Source organism: Carcharhinus amblyrhynchos, chromosome 1, assembly GCF_965287045.1.
Source record: "Carcharhinus amblyrhynchos chromosome 1, sCarAmb.v2.hapA, whole genome shotgun sequence".
Classification (NCBI taxonomy): domain Eukaryota; kingdom Metazoa; phylum Chordata; class Chondrichthyes; order Carcharhiniformes; family Carcharhinidae; genus Carcharhinus; species Carcharhinus amblyrhynchos.
In genome coordinates this window covers 56856973-56884375 of record NC_137324.1, presented here as the reverse complement: position 1 = coordinate 56884375, position 27403 = coordinate 56856973, and the positions used below count along the sequence as shown (strand labels likewise).

The 27403-nt window shown below is 39.7% G+C and overlaps 1 protein-coding gene across 9 annotated transcripts in view; it reads right to left on the bottom strand.

The window, feature by feature from the left end:
- Positions 1-27403, bottom strand: part of LOC145340852 (protein unc-13 homolog B-like) — a 580250-nt gene that overhangs the window by 14236 nt on the left and 538611 nt on the right. For 4 of the 9 annotated variants that reach the window (XM_080185311.1, XM_080185320.1, XM_080185354.1 and 1 more), the window contains 5 exons: positions 15846-15902; positions 14831-14911; positions 9623-9770; positions 6011-6067; positions 1368-1460 (listed from right to left, as the gene is read on the bottom strand). In XM_080185311.1, the coding sequence (XP_080041437.1) occupies positions 1368-1460; positions 6011-6067; positions 9623-9770; positions 14831-14911; positions 15846-15902 (436 nt within the window). The remainder of the gene's footprint in view (positions 1-1367; positions 1461-6010; positions 6068-9622; positions 9771-14830; positions 14912-15845; positions 15903-27403) is intronic. The other 5 variants (XM_080185327.1, XM_080185386.1, XM_080185376.1 and 2 more) reach the window with 2 other exon arrangements.

Genomic DNA, 27403 nt, shown 5'->3' with positions numbered 1-27403 from the left:
GGTTGAGTTATAAGGAGAGGCTGGATAGACTGAGACTTTTTCCTCTGGAGCGTAGGAGGCTTAGGGATGATCTTATAAAATAATGAGGGGCGTAGATTAGCTAGATAATCAATATCTTTTCCCAAAGGTAGGAGAGGGTATAGGTTTAAGGTGAGAGGGGAGAAATACAAAAGGGTCCAGAGGGACAATTTTTTCACACAGAGGGTGGTGTGTGTCTGGAATAAGCTGCCAGAGATAGTAGTAGAGGCAGGTACAACTTTGTCTTTTAAAAAGCATTTAGTTACATTGGTAAGATTGGTGTTGAGGGATATGAGCCAAATGCAGGCAATTGGGACTTGCTTAATAGTTTAAAAAAAAAGGGTGGCATGAACAAGTTGGGCTGAAAGGCCTGTTTCCATGCTGTAAACCTCCACCATTCAATGGATAAGGAAAAACTTAATTTCTGTAAAATTTTGTGCCTAGACCAGTATCTCATATAAAAACAGGAAGTGCTGAAAGTACTCAACAGGTGTGGCAGCATCTGTGGAGAAGGAAACAGAGTTAACATTTCAAGTTAAATGTCACTTCTTCTGAACAAGTCATATGTGACTCAAAATATTAACTCTTTTTTGAAGGGTTTTTAAGTGACACTAATGGTATAAAATGGCAAGTTCACATCAGTTCAGTGATGTCAAGTGACTGCAGTCTGGGGCGACTCTAACTGCACTCTGGGCACAATAACATCTGGATCTCTGTGTACAACTTTGCATGCACAAGACTCCAGAAACTGCTGTCAGTTTAAGAAGAATGATGACGAATGTCGACAGTTTCTTTACCAGTATACATGATATATTTTTGCCCTTAAAAGAGCAGTTTAATTTATGAATAATGTCACCGGAGATCAGTTAGTTTCCTTTATCATAGGATCCCTACAGTGCAGAAGGAGGCTACTCAGTCCATCAAGTCTGCACCAACCACAATCCCACCCAGGCTCTAATTCCATAGCCCCACATAGTTCCCTGAATTGAAAAGTTAAAACCAAGAAAATGAATGGAATTAGACTTTTTAGAAAGAAAAAAATTTAACAATTACAGAATTAACTTTGACAGTAAAATATGAATTTAAATAACAAAACTGCACAAAAGATCAATGAACGATACCAAAAGAAATAATTTTGGAAGGGCAATTAATAACTTGCTGTCTTTTAATGTGACTGGGAGGGAATGGGAGACACCTGCTTTGAAGTTTGACAGCCAGCAAAACAGCGATCTCAAGCCATGTAGGTCAATGAGGTTCTCCAGATTGCTGCATTGGAGTTTGAATTTGTTAGGTACTTTGGAAGATCCAGTGCCTTTCTATTGAGTATCTGTTGATGATATAATTCTTACCTTTCACTGTTACTTTATGTTCTCCTGTTCCTGGATGGGTGAAAAGATCTATTTGTATGGAGACTTCACCCACTGGGTCATCCACACCACAGCCTGATTAACAATTAAAACGAAAAGGTAAGCCTTAGAAATTACAGGCTCATTCTGTAACTACAACATGTAAGTGCAGTCATATCATTGCCACATTCATATCAGGTTACGGTGTAGCATACTTGAAGAGGCTGTGCCATTAAAATAAAGGATTTTCATGCTTGAAAACATTCTGATGTGGTGTCATCCATGCAAAACATTTCCACATATTCATGCATACATTCTGGTCAAAACTAAGAATTAAAGATTACTTCAAGGATAGGAGGTAAGAAACCACTGGCAGAGGAAACTATTGCTTTAGTTGGGTTCATGTGACATTCAACAATATATAGCTGGTATCTATTGATTTGTGTATTCACTTTTAGATCCAGTAGATTCCATTTACTGCTTCAAAGGCTTTTGCATGGAGCTGTGTTTTAAGGCATGAAAAGGTAATTAAATGTGAAGACTTGGGAACAAGTAAAGAGTCGAATGCAAGGATACCCTGCTAATTGAAGATCTAATTCACAAATGCAGACTATCCTGCACATATAGGTGTTGACTCCAGGCAGCATAACATTTACATAGTTTTCATTACTGTAATAATGTTGAAGTATCTATTTTTTTCCATTTAGGAAATACTATACTTCATTTTTGGTAGAAACAGATCCAAAGCCATTTACTATAGAGTTTCAGGTTACATTATTGAAGTTAGTGCCATTTTTAAGATAGAACTCATAACATGCCCATCTTATGAGACAGCCATTATTCACTGTAGCCTGGTTGCAGTCAGCTCTGTCTCGGTATAATCCTCCTGTCACTGCTGGAAATGACATGGAGTTGCTTTTGCCAATCGGTGGCTTTTCCATTATGACACCTGGAAACTAGTTTAGCCAAAAGTTTCAGTTCTTCACAAGTCAACTAATGAAGTGGGCTATTTGAATGCAAGAACAACCTCTTTCAGAAACGAAAGGTCATAGTGCATAATTTAACTACATAGAATCCAAAACGTTTCAATGAAGTAGCTAAATGCAGCCAAATCAAACTTTTTAAGGCCACATAAATGCTAAATATTGAAAGTTACAATTCGGATGTCAATTGTAAATTTTTCAGTTGCCACTAATTTCTGAATTAGTAGAATGACAAAACATAAGGAAAGGAAATTTGGACAAGGAAAATTTACATCAGATTAACAAAGACAATAGCTTTGCAAAGTAAATTTTTCAATTTTCTATTTATAGCATTATGTTCAGTGACAACAATTTATGTATTTCTTTCCTCATTAGGCCTTTCCCAATTGAGGGTGAATAAATAACTTTTCCTAGGTTAATCTTTAGCCAGTTATTGGGGCTGTACAGAAATGTCTTGTGAAGTGAATTTCTGTGGCAGTTTGTTCTCTTGCAGTGACTCATTTCTCAAATTTACCCTCCCTCCTTTCAGGAACATGTAGTTACAATTCAGGCACTCCTTCAGTGGCAGAACCTAGACTTGTTCACTGAACAACAGTCCTGCCCTCCAGAAGATAGTCTCTCTATTTATGTTAATAAATATAAACACAAGTGGTGGGGTGTTTGTGATACTGGACCTGATGAGGCTAAAATCTAAGTTTGTGCAACAAAAGTCAGGTCAAACAAGACTTTGCTTGCGTAAAGTCAGATTCATTCATAATAAAAGCTTCAGAAACTGCTGACAAGGCTCAAGGGGAAATTAATGATTGTAATATAAATATCTTAAAAATATTTAATGGGAAGTTTTTCAAATATTCATATTAGATATTGTTTTAACGTCTTTCACGGCAGTGCACTGTGATAAGAATCATTGCACAGTGACTTTGTTTACATCGCCTTTCTCCACATATTAGTTTGTTGTTTGAAGGAGAGAACATCACATTCCGTCCTTGCCTTGAAGCCACACTTAGATATTTCTTTTGAGGTTGTTACAAGGATGAGGAAACATGTCTATTTTTTTCTCTGTCATTTCAGGGTTGTGGAGACTAAATGCACTTTCCTAACTCCCACCTTCAGATTAGCTAGCTTGGCCTGGCTAATTGGGCAGACAAGCAATGAAACTTTCCTGGACTGTGGTATTCAGTATCATGTTGTGAAGTGCATTTAAAAAGAATTCAGTATAATTTAGGAACTAGAAGCATTTAGGAACTAGAAGCAAAATAAGATAAATATGTAGATTGATAATCTCCAATGCAAATCAAGGACAAGAAATTATCAATCTCCTGCTGTCATTACACATAAGTGAGATATGGTTTCAAATTTCAATGTTCAGTAATATGTTTACTGACATAATGTTGAGTACGGAAACAATAAATGAGGCTAGCGAGACAACTTGTTTAATAAAGGCTTGCATATTGACCTTTCTCTGAACTGCACTTCAGTTCTTTGTTCTAGTGCAGTCCAATTTTGTGTAGTTTGATTTAGCCCATAAACCTGGGTTTTAAGTTGGAGTGATTGTAAGAAGCCAATTGGGTACATGCAGTTAATTCATAAAAGCCATGCAAGTAGCATATTAAATGGGAATTATATCAATGACATTGTAAACAGAATGCAAGTAGGCAATATTCAATCAAAAATGCAGGCATTTAAGTCTGGTCTCTAACCAGGACATGATGCAATATTAAATAACACTCAGTTGGTCAACAGATGAGAAGATTTTAGGTTTAATGCTGTCAGTTACTATTTGAATAGATTTTCATATTTCCCTTTAATTCCCTTACATCTGTTTGCCTCTCTACCTCACTTTCTTCCTTTAAGATACTGCTTAAAACATAACTTCTTTGACTAACCTTTGGTCATCTCCTTATGTGGCTCTGTGTCAGAATGTGTTTTATTCTCTGAAATGCTTTGAGATATTTCATTATGCTAAATATGTTGTTGTCAAAAAAATCTTAATTAAAACAGGTTAATATGAAATTGTTAACTGCACAAAAGCAAAACTACAGAAGATCCGATGGCTGCCTAATATAATTTTGAATCATTATTCTGAATTGTAGAAAAATTAAGCAGATAAATTATTTAAATTTAAAGAACCAGTCCAATTATTTGTTTACTGAATGAGGTTACAATTTACAACGTGTTAAGCATTGCATGTGGAAGATTCTTTAATCTGTTATGAAACCTTTCATAGCCACCTGAACGACAAAAACATGCAGCTAGGTTTAATGTCTTAATGGAAGGATACATGGTGCTTTAACTTCAACATCAATATTACTGAGCTTCATGGCCAAGTGAACCAATGGAAAGAGCCAAAGTATCTTTAGGGAAAACACAGACAGGGTACAGCAGTACAGCTGTGCTATCTCATCACCAGTTGTTTTTACAGAGACTCAACCTTTGGAACAATATATCATGTGGCTTGTATGTTAATATACCATAAACCTGCTGGGTATGCTGTAACTGAAAAATATTATACTCAACTGGACTCAGTGGGTTTTCTATTTATAACATACAGCATAAACAACTTAAAGTTATACTGTAAAGAAAAGGTTGGAGAAATTACTCAGAGTGGAAGTGACGTATAACATATTTCAGGATATCATAAAATACATAGTGTTATGATAAACCAAAATAGAAAATTACAATGATTGATTATTTAACTATTGCTGTTTCTTGAACCTAAAAATCACTTTTCTATAATTAAGTAAGGACTGCTGCCAAAAAGACCTCCAGACACACAATACGGCTGAGATGAAAACGGGACATGACCTCTGTGATGAAAAAGTTCCATGTTCCGATCCTCAAGCATTCTAAAATGAGTTCATTAGAAATTTAGTGCTAATTTTAATGTTTGTGTTTATATAAGTTTTATGAAAGCTCAAACATATTTTTGTCATTCTACCGTTAGTACTCTGCTACAGCTTCAAATGTTTAAAAAGTGTATTCTATTTGAAATGTTCTATGAAAAATGTACCTTGTGAACTTTGAACGATACTATAAAATCCCTATTGATTACAGAGCTGTAAAACAGTTTGACAGCATTCTGCTTACATGGGCAGATGATCTGGAGCAAGAAGTAGTTTTTGACTTCAATGTTCAATGAGTTTTACCAATCTATAGTTTCTCCTAGATAAACTAAACCTCATGCATAGAGTAATCTTTTTCAATCGCACTTTGGCTAGTTTATAACTTTACAATTTGAGTTTGTTTTCACAAAAGAGATTTGTTAATGTAAAATGTCCCAAAATGTCTCACTGTTTGTTAAAAACAGTAAAGCAAAGACAAATCAAATTTGTACTTTACTTGTTACTTTGAATTTTTTAATACTACTTACATTACTCAATGTTCAATTCTTTGCATTGAATACATTAATATGCATATTCAGTACAAGTAATTGTTTTATTAGTATTTCTTCATAATCTATAGAACTTTTGCAAGTTATAATAGACATGCTCACTCTAATACGATTTCTACCGTACAATCATTAGAATCATGAGCAAGGACTAACTCTACAGCAAGGAAGCACAGCCCTCTGAAGCATTCCAGTAATAATGGGAACGGTTTGTTTTATTAAGTCTCTATTTGGCTAATGTTGTCACAGCTGGGCAACATTAGTTGCAGACATACCCTTGTCAGGAAGAGCGTCCTCATTAGCGGTAACCCTAATACCCTTTCCACCATGCACTGATTCATGTTATCAAAGCCAGCAAGCAGGATAAAAGGGAGAAAAAAATGGAGTGAGATTATAGGTTACACCATCAAGTCTTGTAGCAGTGGAAGATGAGAAAACCATGGAAATGAGGCAAAACCCATACTTGTTGTCCTTGCCTACATGCACATTACTGCCCAGAGGAAACAGCCTGAAGGTTTGTAGAAGAGAACACTCAATGTTAAGTGCAAAGACCAATAGAACAACGTTAGTTTTAAAAAGTAAAGTCACAAGTAGGCTTATATTAACAGTGCAATTAAGTTACTGTGAAAATCCCCTCGTCGCCACACTCTGGCACCTGTTTGGATACACTGACAGAAAATTTAGCATGGTCAATGCACCTAAGCAGCACATCTTTTGGAGTGTGGGTGGAAACTGGAAGAAACCCACGCAGGCACGGGGAGAATTGCAGACTCCACATGGACAGTGACCCAAGCTGGGAATTGAACCCAGGTCCCTGGCACTGAGAGACAGCAGTCCTAACCACTGTGTCACCATGCTGCTACCAGTACTTCTTTCATCATTACTGCTCTTTTCTTCATTATTTGCGGCATTCTCAATGACATTCAGTCTTTCCAAAAGAAAAGAAATGCTGGAAAATCTCTGCAGGTCTTACAGCATCTGTACGGAGAGGAAAGAGCGGCCATTTCGAGTCTAGATGACTCTTTACCTTTCTTTCCTTACAGATGCTGTCAGACCTGCTGAGATTTTCCAGCATTTTCTCTTTTGGTTTCAGATTCCAGCATCTGCAGTAATTTGCTTTTATCCAGTATTTTTTACATTCAGTCTTTCGGTGACAGTGATAACTTATTTGAAAGAATTTAAAGAAAAGACCACTCCCAACAGTAATGTTTACCACAAGTGGAGAGCAATAGGCCATAACCAGAAATCTCACCTCAGGTATAGTGCAGATAATTTGTAGCTTCAAAATTAAAATATACAAAACATTTCTGTCTTTATAAGAGATCCTTGAAATATCTTGAGTTATCTATCCAAACCATTCAAAGCAAATAGTTCATCTCATATTTTAAATATGAAGAGTATTGAAAGATTCTTTTGGCATAAATGAATGAAAAAAAATCACAATAAACAAACAAACATCCCAGTACTACAAGCTGTTTCAAATTAACTTGGTGTTATACCTCTCAGCTTAGTCAAGCTTGTGAGCTTTTCTGTTTGTCGTCAGAGTAATTAAAATACTCCTAAAGAGAGCATCAGTTTTCAAAAGTAATTAAGCCCTCCAGAAATCATTGCAAAATTGACAGCCAATAATATGTGATCTTTCCAGTTTACTCCCATGGGGAGATGACAGAAAGGCCATAAATCAGCCCAGGAACTGGACCCACCAGTGTTGCTTGGGAGTTAACATCTGATTTTTAGGGGGCAAAACACCAGTCAAAGGTGATGTACTGAAAGGAAATTTTTGGCTCTGGAAAAGCAACAGACTGAGACACTGAGTGAGACCACACTAACTGAGCAGTCTAATGGCAGAAGCGGGACACAGGATTTTTGAATATTCCCACAACTTGTTTCTGCATATTCCCTCTTAGAAAATGGGCCTAAGGAGCACTCATCTTGGGGAGATGGGTCCTTCCCCACTGCAAACCCATCCCACCCCCTCCATGATTCATGGCCTCTAGTCACATCTTCAGACATGTCCCCTAGTGCTGTGGGAACCCATCCAGGAAAATGTAAATTAGATAACCTCCCACTGACCATCCAAACTTTTTGGGGAGGGGGGGTGGTGTTGTTAATGTGTTAGATCATGGGTGATCATATCCTGCCACATATAGCTGACTACTGGGCGATGGATTTGCATTCCCCATTATTCAACACCTATCTTGAAGTACACTTTTTATGTGCTCAAAATATAAGAAACATTATGCACCTTATTTATAATTCAGGACTATTGTAAGATAGGGTATACATTCTGTAGGTCAGTTCTTTATGATACATTTCATTCTCACAGCAAAGTCAAGTGATTTCTGATTTATTGATGGTGGAGCCAGCTATAGCTCACCGTATAGATGAATAGAATTTGGCAACAAAAAAATCCTGTGCAACTCACTAAATGAGATACTGATCCCTGCATAATCAGCACCCATAATTCCTGAAAACAGTTGATTAAGCAATAAAAAGGCTTAATAATACAAGAAAAAATTAAATCTAAAATTTAAATCTTTTAAATACTGCAATACTGAAAATAAATCAGTAAGAGCAACATGCCTATTTGGCTCTGTGTATCTCAGCACGTACATATTTTTAAATGCATATTGTTGACACTATGCATATCTGCTATTTTGGACAGTTAAATAGTCGCTAATGGACCAATCATGAAGCAACATTCACCACCAGGTCTTCTGGGTACAATGGATCTTGGCATTCCTTCAGAGTCTGATTTTTATGGGCAGATAATCTGTTTTCTCCAAACTAAGACAGCAGAGTTGAAGGGGATGTGGCTGAGGAACAGTTCTTTGACTATGGAAAAGTTGTGGACTGGGACACTTGAGAGATACCAGATTCACTGTAGCAGAAGTAGGGAACAAGCCTGGGTCTTTGAAGGTCTGTTCTTAGAAAACGGGCCAAAGGAAACTTCTGTTTCTTTGTGGCTAAATGGAACTGATGTGTCAGCCCACCCCAACCTTCTCCACGGTGATCAATGCCTCCCTTCCTCACTGCTTTCCACCCCCCCATATTCTGTAAAACTACAGACCATAAATTGTTACATGTTCAAATATAAACAGCTACATGTACAACATAAAAATGACTCTATTATTTTTTAACTTATATATCTAAATACTTAATTCTTCATAATTTACATTTTCAAGCTACTCACTCCCACTTGTGCTTTCTTTAGGAAAGACAGACATAGAGGTTGCTAATTTTTCTTTAATTGCATGAGCCAGTTCTGCCCTAGAGCTCAGTTGACAGAAATTCTATTGGGTCATTGCTATCATCTTCCTCTTAATGTAGCACCCTTCCTTGTAGACCGCCTGATAACCAACTCCTTCCCAACAGATTCAGGTCATGGTCACAAAACTAATTTTCAAAGCCACCTTTCATATTTGATTTAATGATGACAAAACAGAATTACTGATCATAATCTTCTGAATGGGCTAGTACAATTTTCTTTTAGGACCCATATTTGACAGAAAAATAAAACAGAAATAAAATGCAACCAAAACAGACAATGCTGGAAAATCTCAGGAGGTCTGGCAGCATCTGTAAGGAGAGAAAAAAAGCTAACGTTTCAAGTCCAGATGACCCCTTGTCAAAGCCAAATACTGTTCTTAATTTTCAGTAGTTCCGTAACACAATAGTCCAGTTTTCCAGGAAGTCAATATCATTATTTCTAGCTGAAGAAAACTAACTGCTAAGTATACAAAAATATATGTGTCTAAGAGCCTTTGAACTGAGGAGGAACGTTGAATAAGAAAAGATCTGGTTTGCTCACTATGCTAATCAGGAGTGCAGCTCAAACTAATTATTTCAGAGCTTGGTGCAGAAGACGACTCCTTTAAACTACTTACCCTGAGCAGTTTGAGATTGGACGAATGTTTTGATGAGGGTATCTGTGGTCTGAGTGTAGAGCGAGAGTGCATATCGCAAGGACTGAAGGTCTGGACTCTTCTCCAAGAAAGTTTTTTTCAGACCATTTCCACCAGCATGGAAGTATTGCTGTAATATCAAAATTTAAAAATAAACACTCTGAACTCATGAATTACTAACATATGTACCATTCTGCTATAAGACAACTTTCTAATAACAGTAAAGCGGAAGTTATCATCAAAGCTTAGTCTGTAAAAATGTATCTTGCTTAAATAAACTCAAAATAGAATGGTGCTAATGACATCTAAAAATACTTATATAGGAGAATAGTTATGCATTTACATTGTTTGCTATTCGTCAACCATCTCATTTGACAAAATGACAATGGGGGGATTCACTGACCCAGTTCTCTGCTGGCAGAAATCCTGATGAATTCCACTGAATAGGGCATCAGGGCTAAAACAGGATTCCCAACAGATGTGAAACATGCTGCCATTTACCAGGTCTGATCCGATCAGATTTAAACTATTGATTTTGCAGAACTGCCAATTCAAATGAAATTAGTGGGCTTGAAGCTCAATTCAAAGCTCTCCTGCTATTCACTCACCTCCCCAGTAGGGTCTCACTAGGCAGGCTTTGGTACTGATCATGAGTATTGTGGACGTGGTGCGGCGGGGGTCAAGGAGGTAAGTGCAGTGCCTATGTGCCCTTCTGCTGCTGAAAAGGGAGGGTTCTCCAATGCTGCTGGGGATTGGGTGGGCTTGGGCTGGAGACAAGTTGTTGACCTCGGCACTCTCCCCCAGGATGGGGATCTTGTGGATAGACTACCCCTTCTAGCCCTGGGAACCATGAACATGGCTTCAGGTATAGTGCCGGAAGACTGGAGGATAGCAAATGTTGTCCCCTTGTTCAAGGGGAGTAGAGACCATCCTGGGAATTATAGACCAATGAGCCTTACTTCTGTTGTGGGCAAAGTTTTGGAAAGAATTATAAGGGATAGGATTTATAATCATCTAGAGGGAAATAATTGATGAGGGATAGTCAACACAGTTTTGTGAAGGGTAGGTCGTGCCTCACAAACCTTAGAGTTGTTTGAAAAGGTGACCAAAGAGGTGGATAAGGGTAAGGCAGTTGACGTGGTGTATATGGATTTTAGCAAAGTGTTTGATAAGGTTCCCCATGGTAGGCTATTGCAGAAAATGCAGATGCATGGGATTGAGGGTGATTTAGCAGTTTGGATCAGGAATTGGCTAGCTGATAGAAGACAGAGGGTGGTAGTTGATGGGAAATATTCAACCTGGAGTGCAGTTACAAGTGGTGTAGCTCAAGGATCTGTTTTGGGGCTACTGCTGTTTGTCATTTTTATAAATGACCTAGATGAGGGTATAGAAGGATGGATTAGTAAATTTGATGACGACACCAAGGTCGGAGGAGTTGTAGACAGTGAGGATGGATGTTACAGTTTGCAGAGGGACATAGATAGGCTGCAGAGCTGGGCCGAGAGGTGGCAGATGGAGTTTAATGCGGAAAAGTGTGAGGTGATTCACTTTGGTAAGAATAACAGGAGTACAGAATATAGGGCTAATGGAAGGACTCTTAGTAGTGTGGGCGAGCAGAGGGACCTCGGGGTACATGTGCATAGCTCCCTGAAAGTTGGCACCCAGGTTGATAAGGTTGTTAAGAAGGCGTACGATGTGTTGGCTTTTATTGGTAGAGGGATTGAATTTCGGAGCCATGAGGTTATGTTACAACTGTACAAAACTCTGGTGCGGCTGCACTTGGAGTATTGTGTACAGTTCTGGTCGCTGCATTATAAGAAAGATGTGGAGGCATTGGAAAGGGTGCAGAGGAGGTTTACCAGGATGTTGCCTGGTATGGTGGGAAGGTCTTATGAGGAAAGACTGAGGGACTTGAGATTATTTTCATTGGCGAGAAGGTTACGAGGTGACCTGATTGAGGTATACAAGATGATCAAAGGATTGGATAGGGTGGACAGTGAGAGCCTTTTACCTCGGATGGAGATGGCTAACACAAGGGGACATAGCTTTAAATTAAGGGGTGGTAATTATAGGACGGATGTCAGAGGTAGGTTTTTTACTCAGAGGGTAGTAAGGTCGTGGAATGCCCTGCCTGCAGCAGTTGTGAACTCGCCAACTTTAATGGTCAAATGATCTGTGGTTAGGCATATGGATAGCATTGGAATAGTTTAGGTTAGAGGGTCATTAGATTGGTTCCACTGGTCGGCGCAACATCGAGGGCCGAAGGGCCTGTATTGCGCTGTAATGTTCTATCTACCTATCTATCACTTTTGGTATGGTGATTTCAGAAATCTCTCTGGTCAAAGTCTTCATTCTGGTCATGGATGGTAAAAACTTTGAAATGGGTTGGCCATTTTAATCTTCTTGCCCTCTGGACACCTTGCAGGCTTCTAAATCACAGCAGCATTCCATTATGCGGAAGTGATTCCCCTCTCTCTCTTTTTGAAGCTGCAGGTGGGAGAAAGCCCCTTTCAAGTCCTCTATCTGATAGAAGCAGTGACTTTCACTGGGGTGCGAAGGTTGGCGGGGGGGAGCGAGGGAGGTGAATTCCCTTCTCCACATCAGCTCATTCAGTCCATTTTTTAACACTGCATTTATTCCTAGTCTCTGAGCTTTCTGACAAAGCATAATTCCTTGGAAATCCTTTGCTTTCCTTTGAAAACATTTGCTTTTATTCAATTTCATAATGCAGCCTAACAAGCCTTTGATTGACAGCCTAATGGTTTTTGCACAGCATGCAGCATTTATCTTTCCCTTTATGGTTGATTGTATCTGAATTATCCCCCATTGTTCCTACCCGTAATGTTTATGCAAAAAAAGAACTAACATCACTTGGCTGCTTTGCAGTTGCCTGCAGCTGTCAATCAAGACAACTGGCAATGCATTTCACATTTACTAGATAAAAATGATTCATTACTGAACACACCAGTCCCTGAGCTATGTGCCATGACAGCCCAAAATGAATTATTGTGAATTCACATTATACAGATTTCAATATCTTAATTAAACAATTTTCATTTTACATAGCTTCAGCATCATTGAAACAAAACCATAGAACCCATTCCTGATGAGGGTCACACCTAAGCACTAACCTATCCATTTTTCTTTGAGATGTTAATTAAATTATTTGCATTTCCGACGTTTTTTGTATTAAAACCTCAAAATAAATGACACTAGAAATTACAGTGGCACTAATAGCAGACAAGTGCTTTGTCTCAGTTATTTTACAGAATGATTAATACATGTAAAAGAAAGAGAATAAACACTTCAGCTAAAACACTGTCAAAAGGCTATCATTCAAATATAATGAATAGCCATTTACTATTATTGTCAACTGTACTTTCCAACCGACATTGCATTTTTCTTCCCTGTCAATGAAAGTTTATTTTATTGAACCAGAAGTAAAAATGATTACGCACTGCAATCGTTAAAAAATTATTTTGCTCTTGGGCAGACCTAATCAGTGTGTTAGTTAGAGAAATGCCATCTATTGACAACAAAGTAAATAAATTGAAAATAGCATTTAAAATTACACAAAGTAACTGAGCTCTACAACTCTTCCACAGAAAGACAAAAACCTGTATCATACACCATAGTAGTAAAATGTAAATTAGTAAGTTCAAATATAGTGAATACATTCATCCAAGGGAGCAACCATCCAATGTCATAAAAGCAGCCTGAGCCAGATTTGAAGGAAATAAACCTTTATGTAAATCAGCAGCTGGGCAAGTCGCAAAGATGCATTTAGCAGCTTACTTGATCTATATTTGGAACAAACACTTCACAAATGTATCATTAACTGTGATACTCATCAATTACATTTTAAAATTTGTTTGTAACCAGTGCTGAAATAAAGTAACATCTGACTGATTCATTACTGAATAAAATAATACAACAAAATAAGTGTGAGGTTATTCACTTTGGCAGGAATAATAGTAGGAGGGACTACTATTTAAAGGGCGAAAAGCTGCAGCATGCTACGGTGCAGAGGGACCTGGGGGTCCTTGTGCATGAGTCGCAAAAACCCAGCCTGCAGGTGCAGCAGGTGATCAGGAAGGCAAATGGGATGCTGGCCTTCATAGCGAGGGGGATTGAATATAAAAGCAGGGAGGTGTTGCTGCAACTGTACAGGGCACTGGTGAGGCCGCAGCTGGAGTACTGTGCGCAGTTTTGGTCGCCGCATTTGAGCAAGGATATTTTGGCCTTGGAGGGAGTGCAGAGGAGGTTCACTAGGCTGATACCGGAGATGAGGGGGTTGGACTATGAAGAGAGGCTGAAAAGACTGGGTCTGTACTCGTTGGAATATAGAAGGATGAGGGGGGATCTTATAGAGACGTATAAGATAATGAAAGGGATGGATAGGGTAGAGGTAGAGAGATTCTTCCCGCTCAGAAAGGACAGTAGGACTAGAGGGCACAGCCTCGAGATAAGGGGGGGCAGTTTAGAATGGAGTTGAGGAGGAACTTCTTCACTCAAAGGGTGGTGAATCTCTGGAATTCTCTGCCCATTGATGTGGTGGAGGCTACCTCGCTAAATATATTTAAGACACGGGTGGATAGGTTTTTGGTAGGCAAGGGGATTAAGGGTTATGGGGAGAAAGTGGGAAAGTGGATCTGAGCCACTTCAGATCAGCCATGATCTTATTGAATGGCGGGGCAGGCTCGAAGGGCTAGATGGCCTACTCCTGCTTCTATTTCTTATGTTCTTATGATTATTTTGACAAGCTCCACTCCCAACTTGCAACCAACCAGAATGATGGTATCTACCAGAAGTGATTGAATCTGACCTTTTAAAACAATCAGTTTGCTTCTGACAAATACTAATTGTATCTTTAAATTAATCTGATTGTTTAATATTCTCAAGTTTTGTCAAAATGATGATTTTTCTTGTGAAGTGGTAACAAGCTGTGTTGAAATACAAACAACTTTAAAAAAACAAGTGGTTGACACTTGGATACAGCCCAAAGAATATCAACAGATATACAAATAAATATTGCAGGAAAAGCATGACTAGGTATGTTCAAAATATGAGAAATTCCGAGTAAATGTTCATCTGAAGGCTTGGTTGCTTACAGAGTATTGGGATTATCCAGAATTTTTCTGATCTCAGTTACATAGATTAATTTTAGAAATTAAGCTAAATTTCTCTCACCTTAATTGTGTCCAATGCCAAATCCATAATGGCACATTGTTTTGGTGTAAGGCTTTTGGCTTCTTCCCGAACCATGTGATCCTGGAAAATTGAATCTTGCACAGTCAGACATTTCATAAAGAAAAGAATATTGCTTATGAATTGCAAGAAAGGGCAAGTTTTTCTGCCTATTCGGACAAAGAGCCCAAAACATCAAAATTAGCTTTTTTTTTGGTCTGAGGGTAAATAATTTACTAAGAATCTTCCTCAAATTTTTCTGTTGGAAACTTCCTAACAGCTTGAGAGCTGACCACCAAACACTTGCCATGCAGCAAGAGCACATTTGTCATCAATTGTGCTCAAAAAACAAAATTAAAATTTATTGCTTCAAGAAAGGAAAATAATCTACAACTGATGAAAATCTATTATAAAGATGCATTAGGGAATTGCATGGCTACTCACTTTTGTTTACGAACAGCCAATGTTACTAGAAATGTAATAATTATAAAAGTTTGAACGCAATTGAATTTCTGCTTATGGGCATTTTAGTGTGATTCCTTCTCCTGGTCCTGTGAAACAGAATGTTTATTTCAGTTCCATTCCAGAGAGCATATCAGTGTGTATTAATCCATGCTTTTCAAATTTACAATAATAAGTACAGAACGCCAAAAATGCACCCATTTTTGCTTCACTGGAGGATTTTATCTGAATTCAAGTTTACTTACAACCATTGGCATGCATACAGAAAACAAAAATTTGTATGTTTTGATTTCTCATCTTTCTGTTGTTACAATTCGCTTCAAGGCAATATTGTATAATGCACACTGGAAAAACACTTTTTTGTAAACAGATTGCAAATAGTATTCTTGCAGTTCATAAGACAGGCAAAGATAATTTATTTATTTTAATTGCTCATAGAAAATAAATATTTAAAAAAATTAAAAACACACCAAGCTTTCTTTCTTTTGAACACAAAGCATGCATTTTTCTACACAGCACACAGACTTACTGCTCGTGCAACAAAAAACACTGATACCTTCAGCTTGGATAGCTGCCCCAGTTCTTTAGCAGCAGTGAAAATCAACTGCGTACCCTGTGATTGCATGCATTAAAAGGAAGAAAAACAATTAAATGTTGAAAATTTTTACAAAATCTTGTGAAGCTATTTAGCAAAGTAAGTGGACTGCAAGTACTATACAGATACACACACACATTTTATTGTCTGGATTTTGCAGTCAGCAACAGAGCAACATGCCATTAAAGTCCTGTCACACCTCATTAACAAAGAACATAAGAAATAGGAGCAGGAGTAGGCCATCTAGCCCTTCGAGCCTGCCCCGCCATTCAATAAGATCATGGCTGATCTGTCGCTGCTCAGTTCCACTTTCCCGCTTTCTCCCCATAACCCTTAATCCCCTTTCTTTCTCAGAGTTTTTTTAAGAGTGATGTTACGTATGCATGTCAGTTCACTGAATTCTAAACATTGCCATCTACAGAGACTTCACAACACAATCCGTGGAGGAACAGCTCCCAATCTGCAACCTCTATATGTAACCGTGCATCTGCAAATGCCAGAAGATGCTTCCCGTTTCACATGCATGATGGTCTCAGCACTAACAGTTTCACTGTCATTACTACCACAAAATCCAGGCCTAACTATTACATAAAGTACAGATTTTTAAAACCATGAAGTATCTAATTATACAAATGAAATTATGACAGGAGTGGAGTCATTATCTTTCAAATGAAGCAATCTCCAGTGCCTCTTAGAATATCTTACTTACGAATTAATCTGCCACATAACGCTTGAGGTAACAATTCATCCATCAGCAGCCCAGTATGTTCCCAGAGTTTAAAGAAACTGCTGAGAGTGAATCAAAGATTTGTATGATTCATATGCATTTATATAATTAAATGTCTTGTGTCTCATTATAGTTTCGCAGCTCTCAAAGGTGTCACATCCCCACAGAGCTTAAAAAAAGGGTGGTTGAGAAAACCGCTATCTGATCATTCGTGATAAAGTTACAGATCCCATTAACTAAATGAAAATCATTTAATAGGTTAGTTTGAAAAGTACCAGTCAATAACCACAACTGTCATAAAATATTGCAAAGGAGAAGGGGGCTTGTGGTGTTTTTGTGGGATGGAAGTTGAAAGCCCAATTTAGACTATCACATAAAATCAAAATTACCATCAATGATTGCAGGTTGTTATGGGGGGAAATCTCTGAAAAAGTCAGTAAGTTAACTTGCATTCCCAAGAATGATGATTGTCTGTTGATGTTTAAACTCTGTTTGCACAGCAAGAGGTAAACAACTCTCAGCAGAGTGTACATCCCTACCATGACCAACCATGAAGAAGTCAAAGACAAATTCTATGACGTCCTCCACTCATTGATTGCCACTGTGCCAAAGTCAGACATAGAAATCACTCTTGGTGACATCGACACAGAAGTTGCTGCAGATCACCAGGCACGGGAAAGGGTCATCAGAAAAAACAGGGTTGGCACTTTGTCATAGTAATGGTTTCCTCTTGCTGAAGATGTGTGCTGAGCATGAGCTCTTCATTACTAAGTTTTTCATCTCCTGAAAAGCATTGAGACATTTTGGATGAACCCCTGTTCTATGCATTGTCATCTAATCAACTACATAATCACCAGAGAGACAGATAGGATGTGTCTGTACAAAAAACTGCAGGACTGACCAGTGTCTTATCATTTCAGAGCCAAACATCAAGATCTATTTCTCGAGCTGTCTTCTAGCCATGAAAGTCCAGAAGCATTTCTATATCTCAAAGATCAAACAAGCAGTCAGAAGGAACCTCTCTCAGAGAAATTAGAAAGCTGCCTGTGCACAGTGAAAATGGACTCTCACTGCATCAAAGATGACCGGGCAACCTTCAGGTGTATTCCATCACTTCAAAGTCCCTCTCGTCAGCATCTAGATTGTTTTGATCAAAATAATGAGGCAATGCTGAAACTACTAGAGGAGAAACATCTCCTCTACAGGATTTGCCTCAATGACAATCATCATTGTCCAAGCATGGTGCCTCCCAAAATATCTGCAGGACTGTCCAAGTCACATTAGGAGAGATGCAAACACTTTGCTGAAATCAAAAAGCAAATAAACTTCAGACATGTGCACAAAAAGGTTGGAACAAATGATACAATGCTTTAAAATCTGTCTACAGGTTACAGCCTACACGATCATCATAATGTTGACCAGTCAACACTGCTCACAGAAAAAGTCCAAATTCTAGAAATATGGCAGAGCACTATAACCACATCGTCAATTAGCTCTCATCCTTCAATGAAGAAGCAATCAACAGGATGCCACAAGTTGGCATCAATTTCTCTCGATGACCCTACACTGTTAGAAATAAAGAATGCTGTTACTCGTGTCTAGTAGCAAAGTTATAGGAATAGGTAGTGGCACAGTGGCATTGACGCTGGACTAGTGATCCAGAGAGCCAGGATACTGCTCTGGAGACCCAGGGTCGAATCCCACCTCGGCAGATAGTGAAATTTGAATTCAATTAAGATCCAGAATTACAAGTCTAATAATGATCATGAAACATTGTAAAAACCCATTTAGTTTACCAATGTCCTTTTGGGAAGGAAACTTGCCATCCTTACCTGGTTTGACCTACATGTGACTCCAGCACTACAGTAATGTTAGTGACTCCTACTTCCACTCAGTTCAAGGGCAATTAGGGATGGGCAACAAATGTTGGCCTATGTGGAGGGTTGGATCAGTATGTTTGTTGATGACACAAAAATTGGTGGGGAATTAACAGTGAGCTTACAGGAAGATATAGACAAGATAGTCAAATGGGGAATAAGTGACAGATGGAATTTAACCCTGAAAAGTGAGAGATGATACATTTTGGAAGGATTCATTTGACAAGGAAGTATACTATGAAAAGTCTGACCCTAGAAAGTTCCAAAGAACAAAGGAACCTTGGTGCGTGTGTTTTTTGCCATAGATCTCTGAAGACAGAAAGGCAGGTTAATAGGGTGGTGAAAAAGGTATATGGTACATTCGTCTTTACCAATTGGGGTATAGATTACAAAAGCAGAGAGGTCGTGACGGAGTTGTATAGAATTTTGGTGAGGCTACAGCTGGAATACTGTGTGCAATGCACATGTCCCGACTGACAGTATGCCTTCTGAATCACCCCCTATTAATAGAATTAGACATGATTTTGTGCTAGTGCCAACCCTCTTCAGCATGCTTTTCTCCACCGTGTTCTCCAATGCTTTCCTTGATGGTGATCTTGGAACAAAATCAGATTTTGCATGGATAGGGAGTTGTTCTATCTGAGACTGCTCCAAACAAAAACCAAGTTTTCCAAGGAAATATTTTGTAATTTTCTGTTTGCTGATGACTGTGCAGCAGCTGCCTATTCTGAACTGAACATACAACATAGCAAAAATTTGTTCTCCAATGCATGCGACAACTCTGCCTTACAATCAGCACAAAGAAAACTGAAGTGATGTACCAGCCTGTTCAAGGGAAGCCCAAGGTTTCAGCCCATGATGAGAACCTGTCAGCAATGGATAAGTTTACTAATCTCAGCAGCACATTATCTAAGGCTGTCTGTGTTGATGAGGCACATGCAAGAATTGCCGAAGCACTGAGGTCAAGCTGGCAAAGCCCAAGTTGGCATGCCAAGCATCCACATCATGTTGAGACAGTCATAACTGAGTTGAGCTTGTTATGTAGCCAGAATGCCTGACATTTGCTAACCATGGACAGCATAAGTTTGGGGTGCAATCCCATGATGATCAAAGGAAGCATCACTAGGTTTCACTTCAGTAGGAATAGATTTGCTTCAATAAACTGGCAACAATTTTATCATCAATCACCAGAGGGAGACATACACCACCTAAAGCAACTCATTTTAGTTTCAGTCATTACATTTATTTCCCTTTTTTAACAAGTCACCTATAAAGTCATAATTTTCTATATTTTAAACATCAACAGTGGCAGCTAAGCAGCACATAATTCAATTTTGATATTTTAGACACACAAGGCACGAAATTTGCCAGGTGCCAGGAATCGATCAGTGAGTCTGTGGCCGGGGAATCTAGAAATACTCGGAAGATGAGGGTCCTGCTGAATTTAGGAGCAAGATCTCATTAACACTTTTGATGGGGCGTTAGAGATCTCGGGAATGGAGGAATATTAGGGAAGAGATTGGCTTTAGATTGGCTAGGAGGGAGTTGAAGAGTGAGTTAAGAAGGGCTAAAAGAGGACATGAGAAGACTTTGGCTGATAGGATTAAGGAGAATCCTAAGGCGTTCTATAGGTATGTCAAGAGCAGAAGGTTGGTTAGGGCAAGATTAGGGCCAGTTACAGACAGTAGAGGGAAGTTGTGTGTGGAACCGGAAGAGATTGGAGAGGCATTGAACCAATATTTCTCTTCGGTGTTCACGCAGGGGGACATGAATATAGCTGAGGAGGACACTGGGTTGCAGGGGTGTAAAATAGACAGTATTGCAGTTGATAAGGGGGATGTGCTGGATATTGAGGGTTTGAAAATAGATAAGTCCCCTGGTCCGGATGGGATTTACCCTAGGATTCTCTGGGAGGCAAGAGAGGTGATTGCAGAGCCTCTGGCTCTGATCTTCAGGTCGTCGTTGGTCTCTGGTATAGTACCGGAAGATTGGAGGATAGCGAATGTTGTCCCATTGTTTAAGAAGGGGAACAGAGACTTCCCCGGGAATTATAGACCGGTGAGTCTTACTTCTGTTGAGGGCAAGGTTTTCGAAAAAATTATTAGGGATAGGATTTATAGTTATTTGGAGAGTAATGAATTGATTGGAGATAGTCAGCATGGTTTTGTAGCGGGTAGGTCGTGCCTTACTAACCTTATTGAGTTTTTTGAGAAAGTGACCAAAGAGGTGGATGGGGGTAAGGCAGTTGACGTGGTATATATGGATTTTAGTAAGGCGTTTGATAAGGTTCACCATGGTAGGCTTCTGCAGAAAATGCAGATGTATGGGATTGAGGGTAGTCTAGGAAATTGGATCAGGAATTGGCTAGCAGATAGGAGACAGAGGGTGGTGGTTGATGGTAAATATTCGTCATGGAGTTCAGTTACGAGTGGTGTGCCTCAGGGATCTGTTTTGGGGCCACTGTTGTTTGTAATTTTTATTAATGATCTGGATGAGGGTATAGTTGGGTGGATTAGTAAATTTGCTGATGACACCAAAGTCAGAGGTGTGGTAGATTGTGAGGAAGGGTGTCATAGTTTGCAGGGAGACTTAGACAGGTTGCAGAGCTGGGCCGAGAGGTGGCGGATGGAGTTTAATGCGGAGAAGTGTGAGGTAATTCACTTTGGTAGGAATAACAGATGTGTCGAGTATAGGGCTAACAGGAGGACTTTGAATAGTGTGGATGAACAGAGGGATCTAGGTGTATGTGTACATAGATCCCTGAAAGTTGGGAATCAAGTAGATAAGGTTGTTAAGAAGGCATACGGTGTCTTGGCGTTTATTGGTAGGGGGATTGAATTTAGGAGTCGCAGCGTCATGTTGCAACTGTACACAACTCTGGTGCGGCCGCACTTGGAGTACTGTGTGCAGTTCTGGTCCCCACATTACAGGAAGGATATGGAGGCTTTGGAGAGGGTGCAGAGGAGGTTTACCAGGATGTTGCCTGGTATGGAGGGGAGGTCCTATGAGGAGAGACTGAGGGATTTGGGATTGTTTTCGCTGGAAAGAAGGCGGCTAAGAGGGGATCTTATTGAAACATATAAGATGATTAGAGGTTTAGATAGGGTGGATAGTGATAGCCTTTTTCCTCGGATGGAGAAAGCTAGCACGAGGGGGCATGGCTTTAAATTAAGGGGGGGTAGTTATAGGACGGATGTCAGGGGTAGGTTCTTTACCCAGAGGGTGGTGAAGGATTGGAATGCCCTGCCTGCTGCAGTTGTAAATGCGCCTAGTTTGGGGGCGTTTAAGAGATCCGTGGATAGGTTTATGGACGAAAAGGGATTGGTTTAGGTTAGTGGGTCATTGTTTTTTAACTGGTCGGCGCAACATCGTGGGCCGAAGGGCCTGTTCTGCACTGTAGTGTTGTATGTTCTATGTTCTATGAGACTGGAGGATGGGGGAAATGGGCAAGGACTTGGGAGAGACTATATGGTAAACAGAAGAGAGATTGCAGTGGATGGTTTGCTTGTGGAGCCAGGGATGCAATCCTGCTGTTCCCAGCATCTAAGCAGTGCTGGTAAAAATGCTGGGTCCACCAGCTCCGGCTAGGTTTTCCTGCAGCCACTGAATTCAAATAGCTCAAAGATTCTGAGGAATGGAGGAATATCAATAAAATATTATAATGGTCAGCATGCCTCTGCATAGTGGGTTATTTTAATGTTCCCAAACCTACTGCAACTAACCTGGAAGCAGTTGGGTTTCATATTTTAACAACTTATCCCACCTCCGCAATGCTCTCCCAACCATTTTGGGGGAGTGGAAAATAAAATTCCCCCATTACATTCACACAATCTGAATAATGATACAATGAATATTAATTTTACTCTTTACCACAACATTGTTTTGAAAGATAAATCCATTCAGCTCCATTGGAATAGAAGGAAAATGACAGCCCATTTGTAAGAACACAAGAATGAAGAGCAGGAGTAGGCAATGTGGCCTACTGAGCTTACTCGGCTTTTCAATAAGATCATGACTGATGGCATTGAGGTGTAAACTCCACTATCCTGTTTGCTCTCTGCAACCCTCAACTCCCTTATAATCCAGAATCAGCCTAACTTAGGCTTGAATACATTCAATGCCCCATCTTCCAGTGCTCGGTCAGGGAGGAAATTTCAAACAGTAACAAGCCTCCGAGAGAAGAAATTCTGACTGATCTCTGTCTTGAATGGGAGACCTCTTATTTTAAAATTGTTCGAGATTCCTTCACAAGTGGCAACATTCACTCAATATCTATCCTATCAAGTCCCCTCCAAATCCTATATTCCCTACTTTTATACTTGCAATAAAGGGGAGCATTCAATTTGAGATCCTATTTACCTGCTGTATCTGCATGTTAACTTTCTGGGATTCAAAGACACTCTGCTTGCAATATTTCACAATCTCCCACCATTTAGGTAATATTCTGCTTTTCTATTCTTCCTGTTAAAGAAAATAATGAGATCTTTTGCATTTATTTCATGAGACTCAAGCATTGCAGGCTAGGTGAGCATTTATTGCCCTTCAGGTGGTAGTGGTGATGAGCTGTCTTCTTCTGCAGCTACACCCAAAGTGTTGTTTAGGTAGGTGTTCAGGAATTTTGAACCAGCGACTGAAGGAACAATGATATATTTCCAAGTTGGGTGTCCTTTGAATCTTTTAAAGTTGATGGCCCCTGCCCTTTGTCAATCTGACCCCTATCCCTTTTTAAGATCACATAAAGCCTGACTTTTCAGGAAGCTTCCATGACACCATCTAAAAACCCCCCCATAGGAACAGGAGTAGGCCTTTCAGTCCATCGCGCTTGCTCCGCTAGTTAATATGATCATGGCCGATGAAACACTTCAATGCCTTTTAAACCCACTATCCCCATAACCTGTTAGGTTATTGTTAATCAGAAATCTATTAATCTCTGCTTTAAACACATTCAATGATTGAGCTTCCAAAGTTTTAAAAGTTTAATTTTCAAAGTTTAAGTTTTCACAGCAATTTCGTTGAATATGTTTAATTTAAAGTTTTTTTCACTTTAAACTTTAAAACTAAACATATTCAATGACTGAGCTTCCACAACCCTCTAGAGCGGAGAATTCCAAAGATTTGCAACCCTCCGTCTAAAGAAATTTTTCCTCATCTTGGTCCTAAGTGGCATCCCCTTTATTTTGAAATTACGTCCCCTGGTTCTCGACTCCCCAAGGGAAAATCTGCATCTACCTTGTTGATACTTCTAAGTATTTCAATGAGATCACCTCTCATTCCTCAGAAATCGAGAGAATACAGGCCCAGTTGCCCAATCCTTCTTAATAGGAAAGTCCCACAATTCCTGGAACCAGTTTGGTGAACGTTCGTTTCACTCCCTTTGTAGAAATAATATCCTTTCTATGATAAGGGGACCAAAACTTTAATACAATTCTCTAGGTGTGTCTAACCAAGCTCCTGCACAATGAAAGAAAGACCTCACCATTCCTGTACTCAAATCCACTTGTGATAAAGCTAACATTCCATTAGCCTTCCTAATAAACAGCTTGTTGCACCTGCAGTTAGTCTTCAGTGACTTGTGGACAAGGACACCCAGGTCTTTTTGTACATTTGCATTTTCTAATTTCTTACTATTCAGGAAATATTCTGCACATCTGTTCCTTCTACCAAAAAGCAGATTACCTCACATTTTTTCACATTATATTCCATCTGCCATGTTCTTGCCCACTCACTAAGTCTGTCCAAATCCTCCTGTCGCCTATAGGAAGAATGCTTTTTGTGGTGCATCTTTAAAGTTGGAGAGAGCTGTAGCGCACATGCCAAATTTCCTTAGCTTCCTGAGACAGTAGAGGTGTTGGTGGGCTTTCTTAATTATATCATTGGCATGAAGGGACAGGTTGTTGGTCATCTTGACACCTAGAAACTTGAAGGTCTTGATCATTTCCACTTTGACCCCAGGGGCATGTCCTCCACTATGCTTCCTGAGTTCGATGACCATCTCCTTTGTTTTGTTGACATTGAGAAAGAGATTATTGTCGTCAAACCAGTATACCAGATTTTCCATCTGTTGCAACATAAGAATTATAATATATAATTATTCTAGATTTTCTCGACTACTGATGTAAGGTTAACAGGTAGTAGTTACCTGTTTCCTTTCTCCCTCCCTGCTTCCCTTTCTCCCTGACATTTGCCACCTTTCAGCCTTCAGGAACCATTTCAGAACCTATAGAATTTTGGAAGATGATCACCAATGCATTCCATTATCTCAATAGCAACCTCTTTCAACATTCTGGGATGCATAATGTCAGGTCCAGGGATTTATCATCTTTCAGTCCCATACAAAGAACAAAGAACAAAGAACAACACAGCACGGGAAACAGGCCCTTCGGCCCAACGAGCCCGCGCCGCCGTCCTACTATCTCAGTGACCTATTCATGATTTTAGTCTACGCCTAACGTGCGAGGATCAGGGAGGTCCAATTTAGGGACAATTTTAGTACATTTCTCCAATTCAAACTTGTTACTCATAGCAATTTCCTCCAACTTCACATTCTCCCTAGTCCCTGGGATCTCTATATCTAGGAGATTTCCTGTGTCTTCATAGTGAAAATTGCATTGCATTACTACCACTGACACAGTTTAAGGACAGAACCTGGAAATGTTCCAAGCACCAGGTTCCTGGCCCTGAAATGAAAGTTCTCCCTTTGGAGTCAGTGGATGCACAGTTCAACGCAGAAATCCAGAAGTGGCTGTCAGTGATTCTATGTTTCTCCATTAGGTGCACTATTGAAGTAACCACAATAAGCAAACACTAAAGAAAAATTGAACTGACAAATGCTTTCCCCTTTACATTATTAGCCTTGTGAAAATGATGCACCCTTGAGAAAGCTACCCCCCTCCCCCGACCCAAAATTCCCACATGATGTTTCAATGTGAACTCACAGAGCACAATCTTACCAGCCATTCATGCCACGTTCCCACTGCAGTGAAGTCAGAGAATTTGGCACTCAGCCAAATCTCCGTTCACTGCAGAGGGATGGGAAAACCCCGCCAGTGTGAATGGTCACAACATTCCAGCCACAAAGTTTACTCCCACTACAGAAGTGATGGTTATGTTTGAGTGCCTTGTAGAACATGAAGAAAAAAAAAACATCAAGGAGTACTCTGGTATAAAAGTCGTTGGAAGCTATTGACATAACTAAATTATCATGTTGCAACATACAGAACTGCTCAAAAATATACACATATGCTGTCTAACAAAGGCAAAGGAGCATGGCATGACATGGGTTAGTTACAAAATTCTCTGACTTAGTAACTGAAGCCTTATTTAGCTTTTTTAAATTCATCCATGGAATGTGGTATCACTGACCAGGCCAGTATTTATTGTCCATCCTTAATTGCCCTTGAGAGGGTAGTGATGATGAGCTGCCTTCTTGAACTGCTGCAGTCTATGTAGTGAAGGTACACCCAGTAAGAAGTCTGACAACACCAGGTTTCAGACTTCTTACTGTGATAACCCCAGTCCAACGCCGGCATCTCCACATCATGAAGGTACACCCACAGTGCTGATAGGGTTGGGATTTAGGCCTGGCAACAGCGAAGAAACAACCAATTATTTCCAAATAAGGATGGTGAGTGTCTTGGAGGTGGTGGTGTTCCCATGCATCTTTTGCCTTTGTCCTTCTAGGTAATAATGGCCATGGTTTGGAAGGTTCTGGTAAAGGAGCCTTGCTAAGTTCTTGCAGTACATCTTGTAGATAGTGCACACTGCTGCTGCTGTTCATCAGTAATGGGGTGAATGTTTGTGGATGGGTTGTCAATCAAGCAAGCTGCTTTGTCCTGGATGGTGTCAAACATCTTGAATATTGATCGAGCTGTGGCAAGTGGAGAGTATTTCATCATATTCCTGGTTTGTGCCTTACAGATAGTGGACAGCCTTTAGGGAATCAGGATGTGAGTTACTTGTTGTAGGATTCCTAGCCTTTGACCTGCTCTGGTAGCTATTGTGTTTATAGTGGTTGAGTTTAGTTTGTGGTCAATGGTAACTCCTGGGATGTTGATAGTGGGGGATTCAGTGATGGTAATGCCACTGAATGTCAACAGGCAGTGATTAGATTCTCTCTTGTTGGAGATAGTCATTTCCTGGCACTTATATGGCACAAATGTTATTCACCACATGCCAGCCCAAGCCTGGATATTGTCCAGATCTTGCTGCATTTGGACACAGGTAATTGCAGGACTCATGAATGGTGCTGAACATTAAACAGTCATCAGAAAACGTTACTTCTGACCTTATGATGGAAGGAAAGTCATTGACGAAGCAGCTGAAGAATTGTAACATTTATTTTTTGCCCTTCACTCCTACATTAATCACAATTGTTTCTTTATAGTTAGAAACAACATTACTGATATTCAGCTGCCACCTCTTTTCTAATGTGTTTTTGAAACTTAGCCTAGTTTTTACAATTTTATTGCAGAATTTTAACATTTATCTTTACATGTGTGCAGGAGGGTTTCCTGACACAATATGTGGATAGACCGACAAGAGCTGGGGCCACACTGAACTTGGTACTGGGTAATGAACCGGGCCGTGTGTTAGATTTGTTTGTGGGAGAGCACTTTGGAGATAGTGACCACAATTTGATGTTTTTCATTATTGCAAAGGAGAGGGATAGGGCCATACGGCAGGGCAAGATTTATAACTGGGGGAGGGGTAATTATGATGCGAATAGGCAAGAATTAGGGAGCAGAAGATGGGAACAGAAACTGTCAGGGAAAGGCACAAATGAAAAGTGGAGCTTGTTCAAGGAACAAATACTGTGCGTCCTTGATAGGTATGTCCCTGTCAGGCAGGAGGAAATGGCTGAGTGCGGGAGCCATGGTTCACAAAAGAGGTTGAATGTTTTGTCAAGAGGAAAAAGG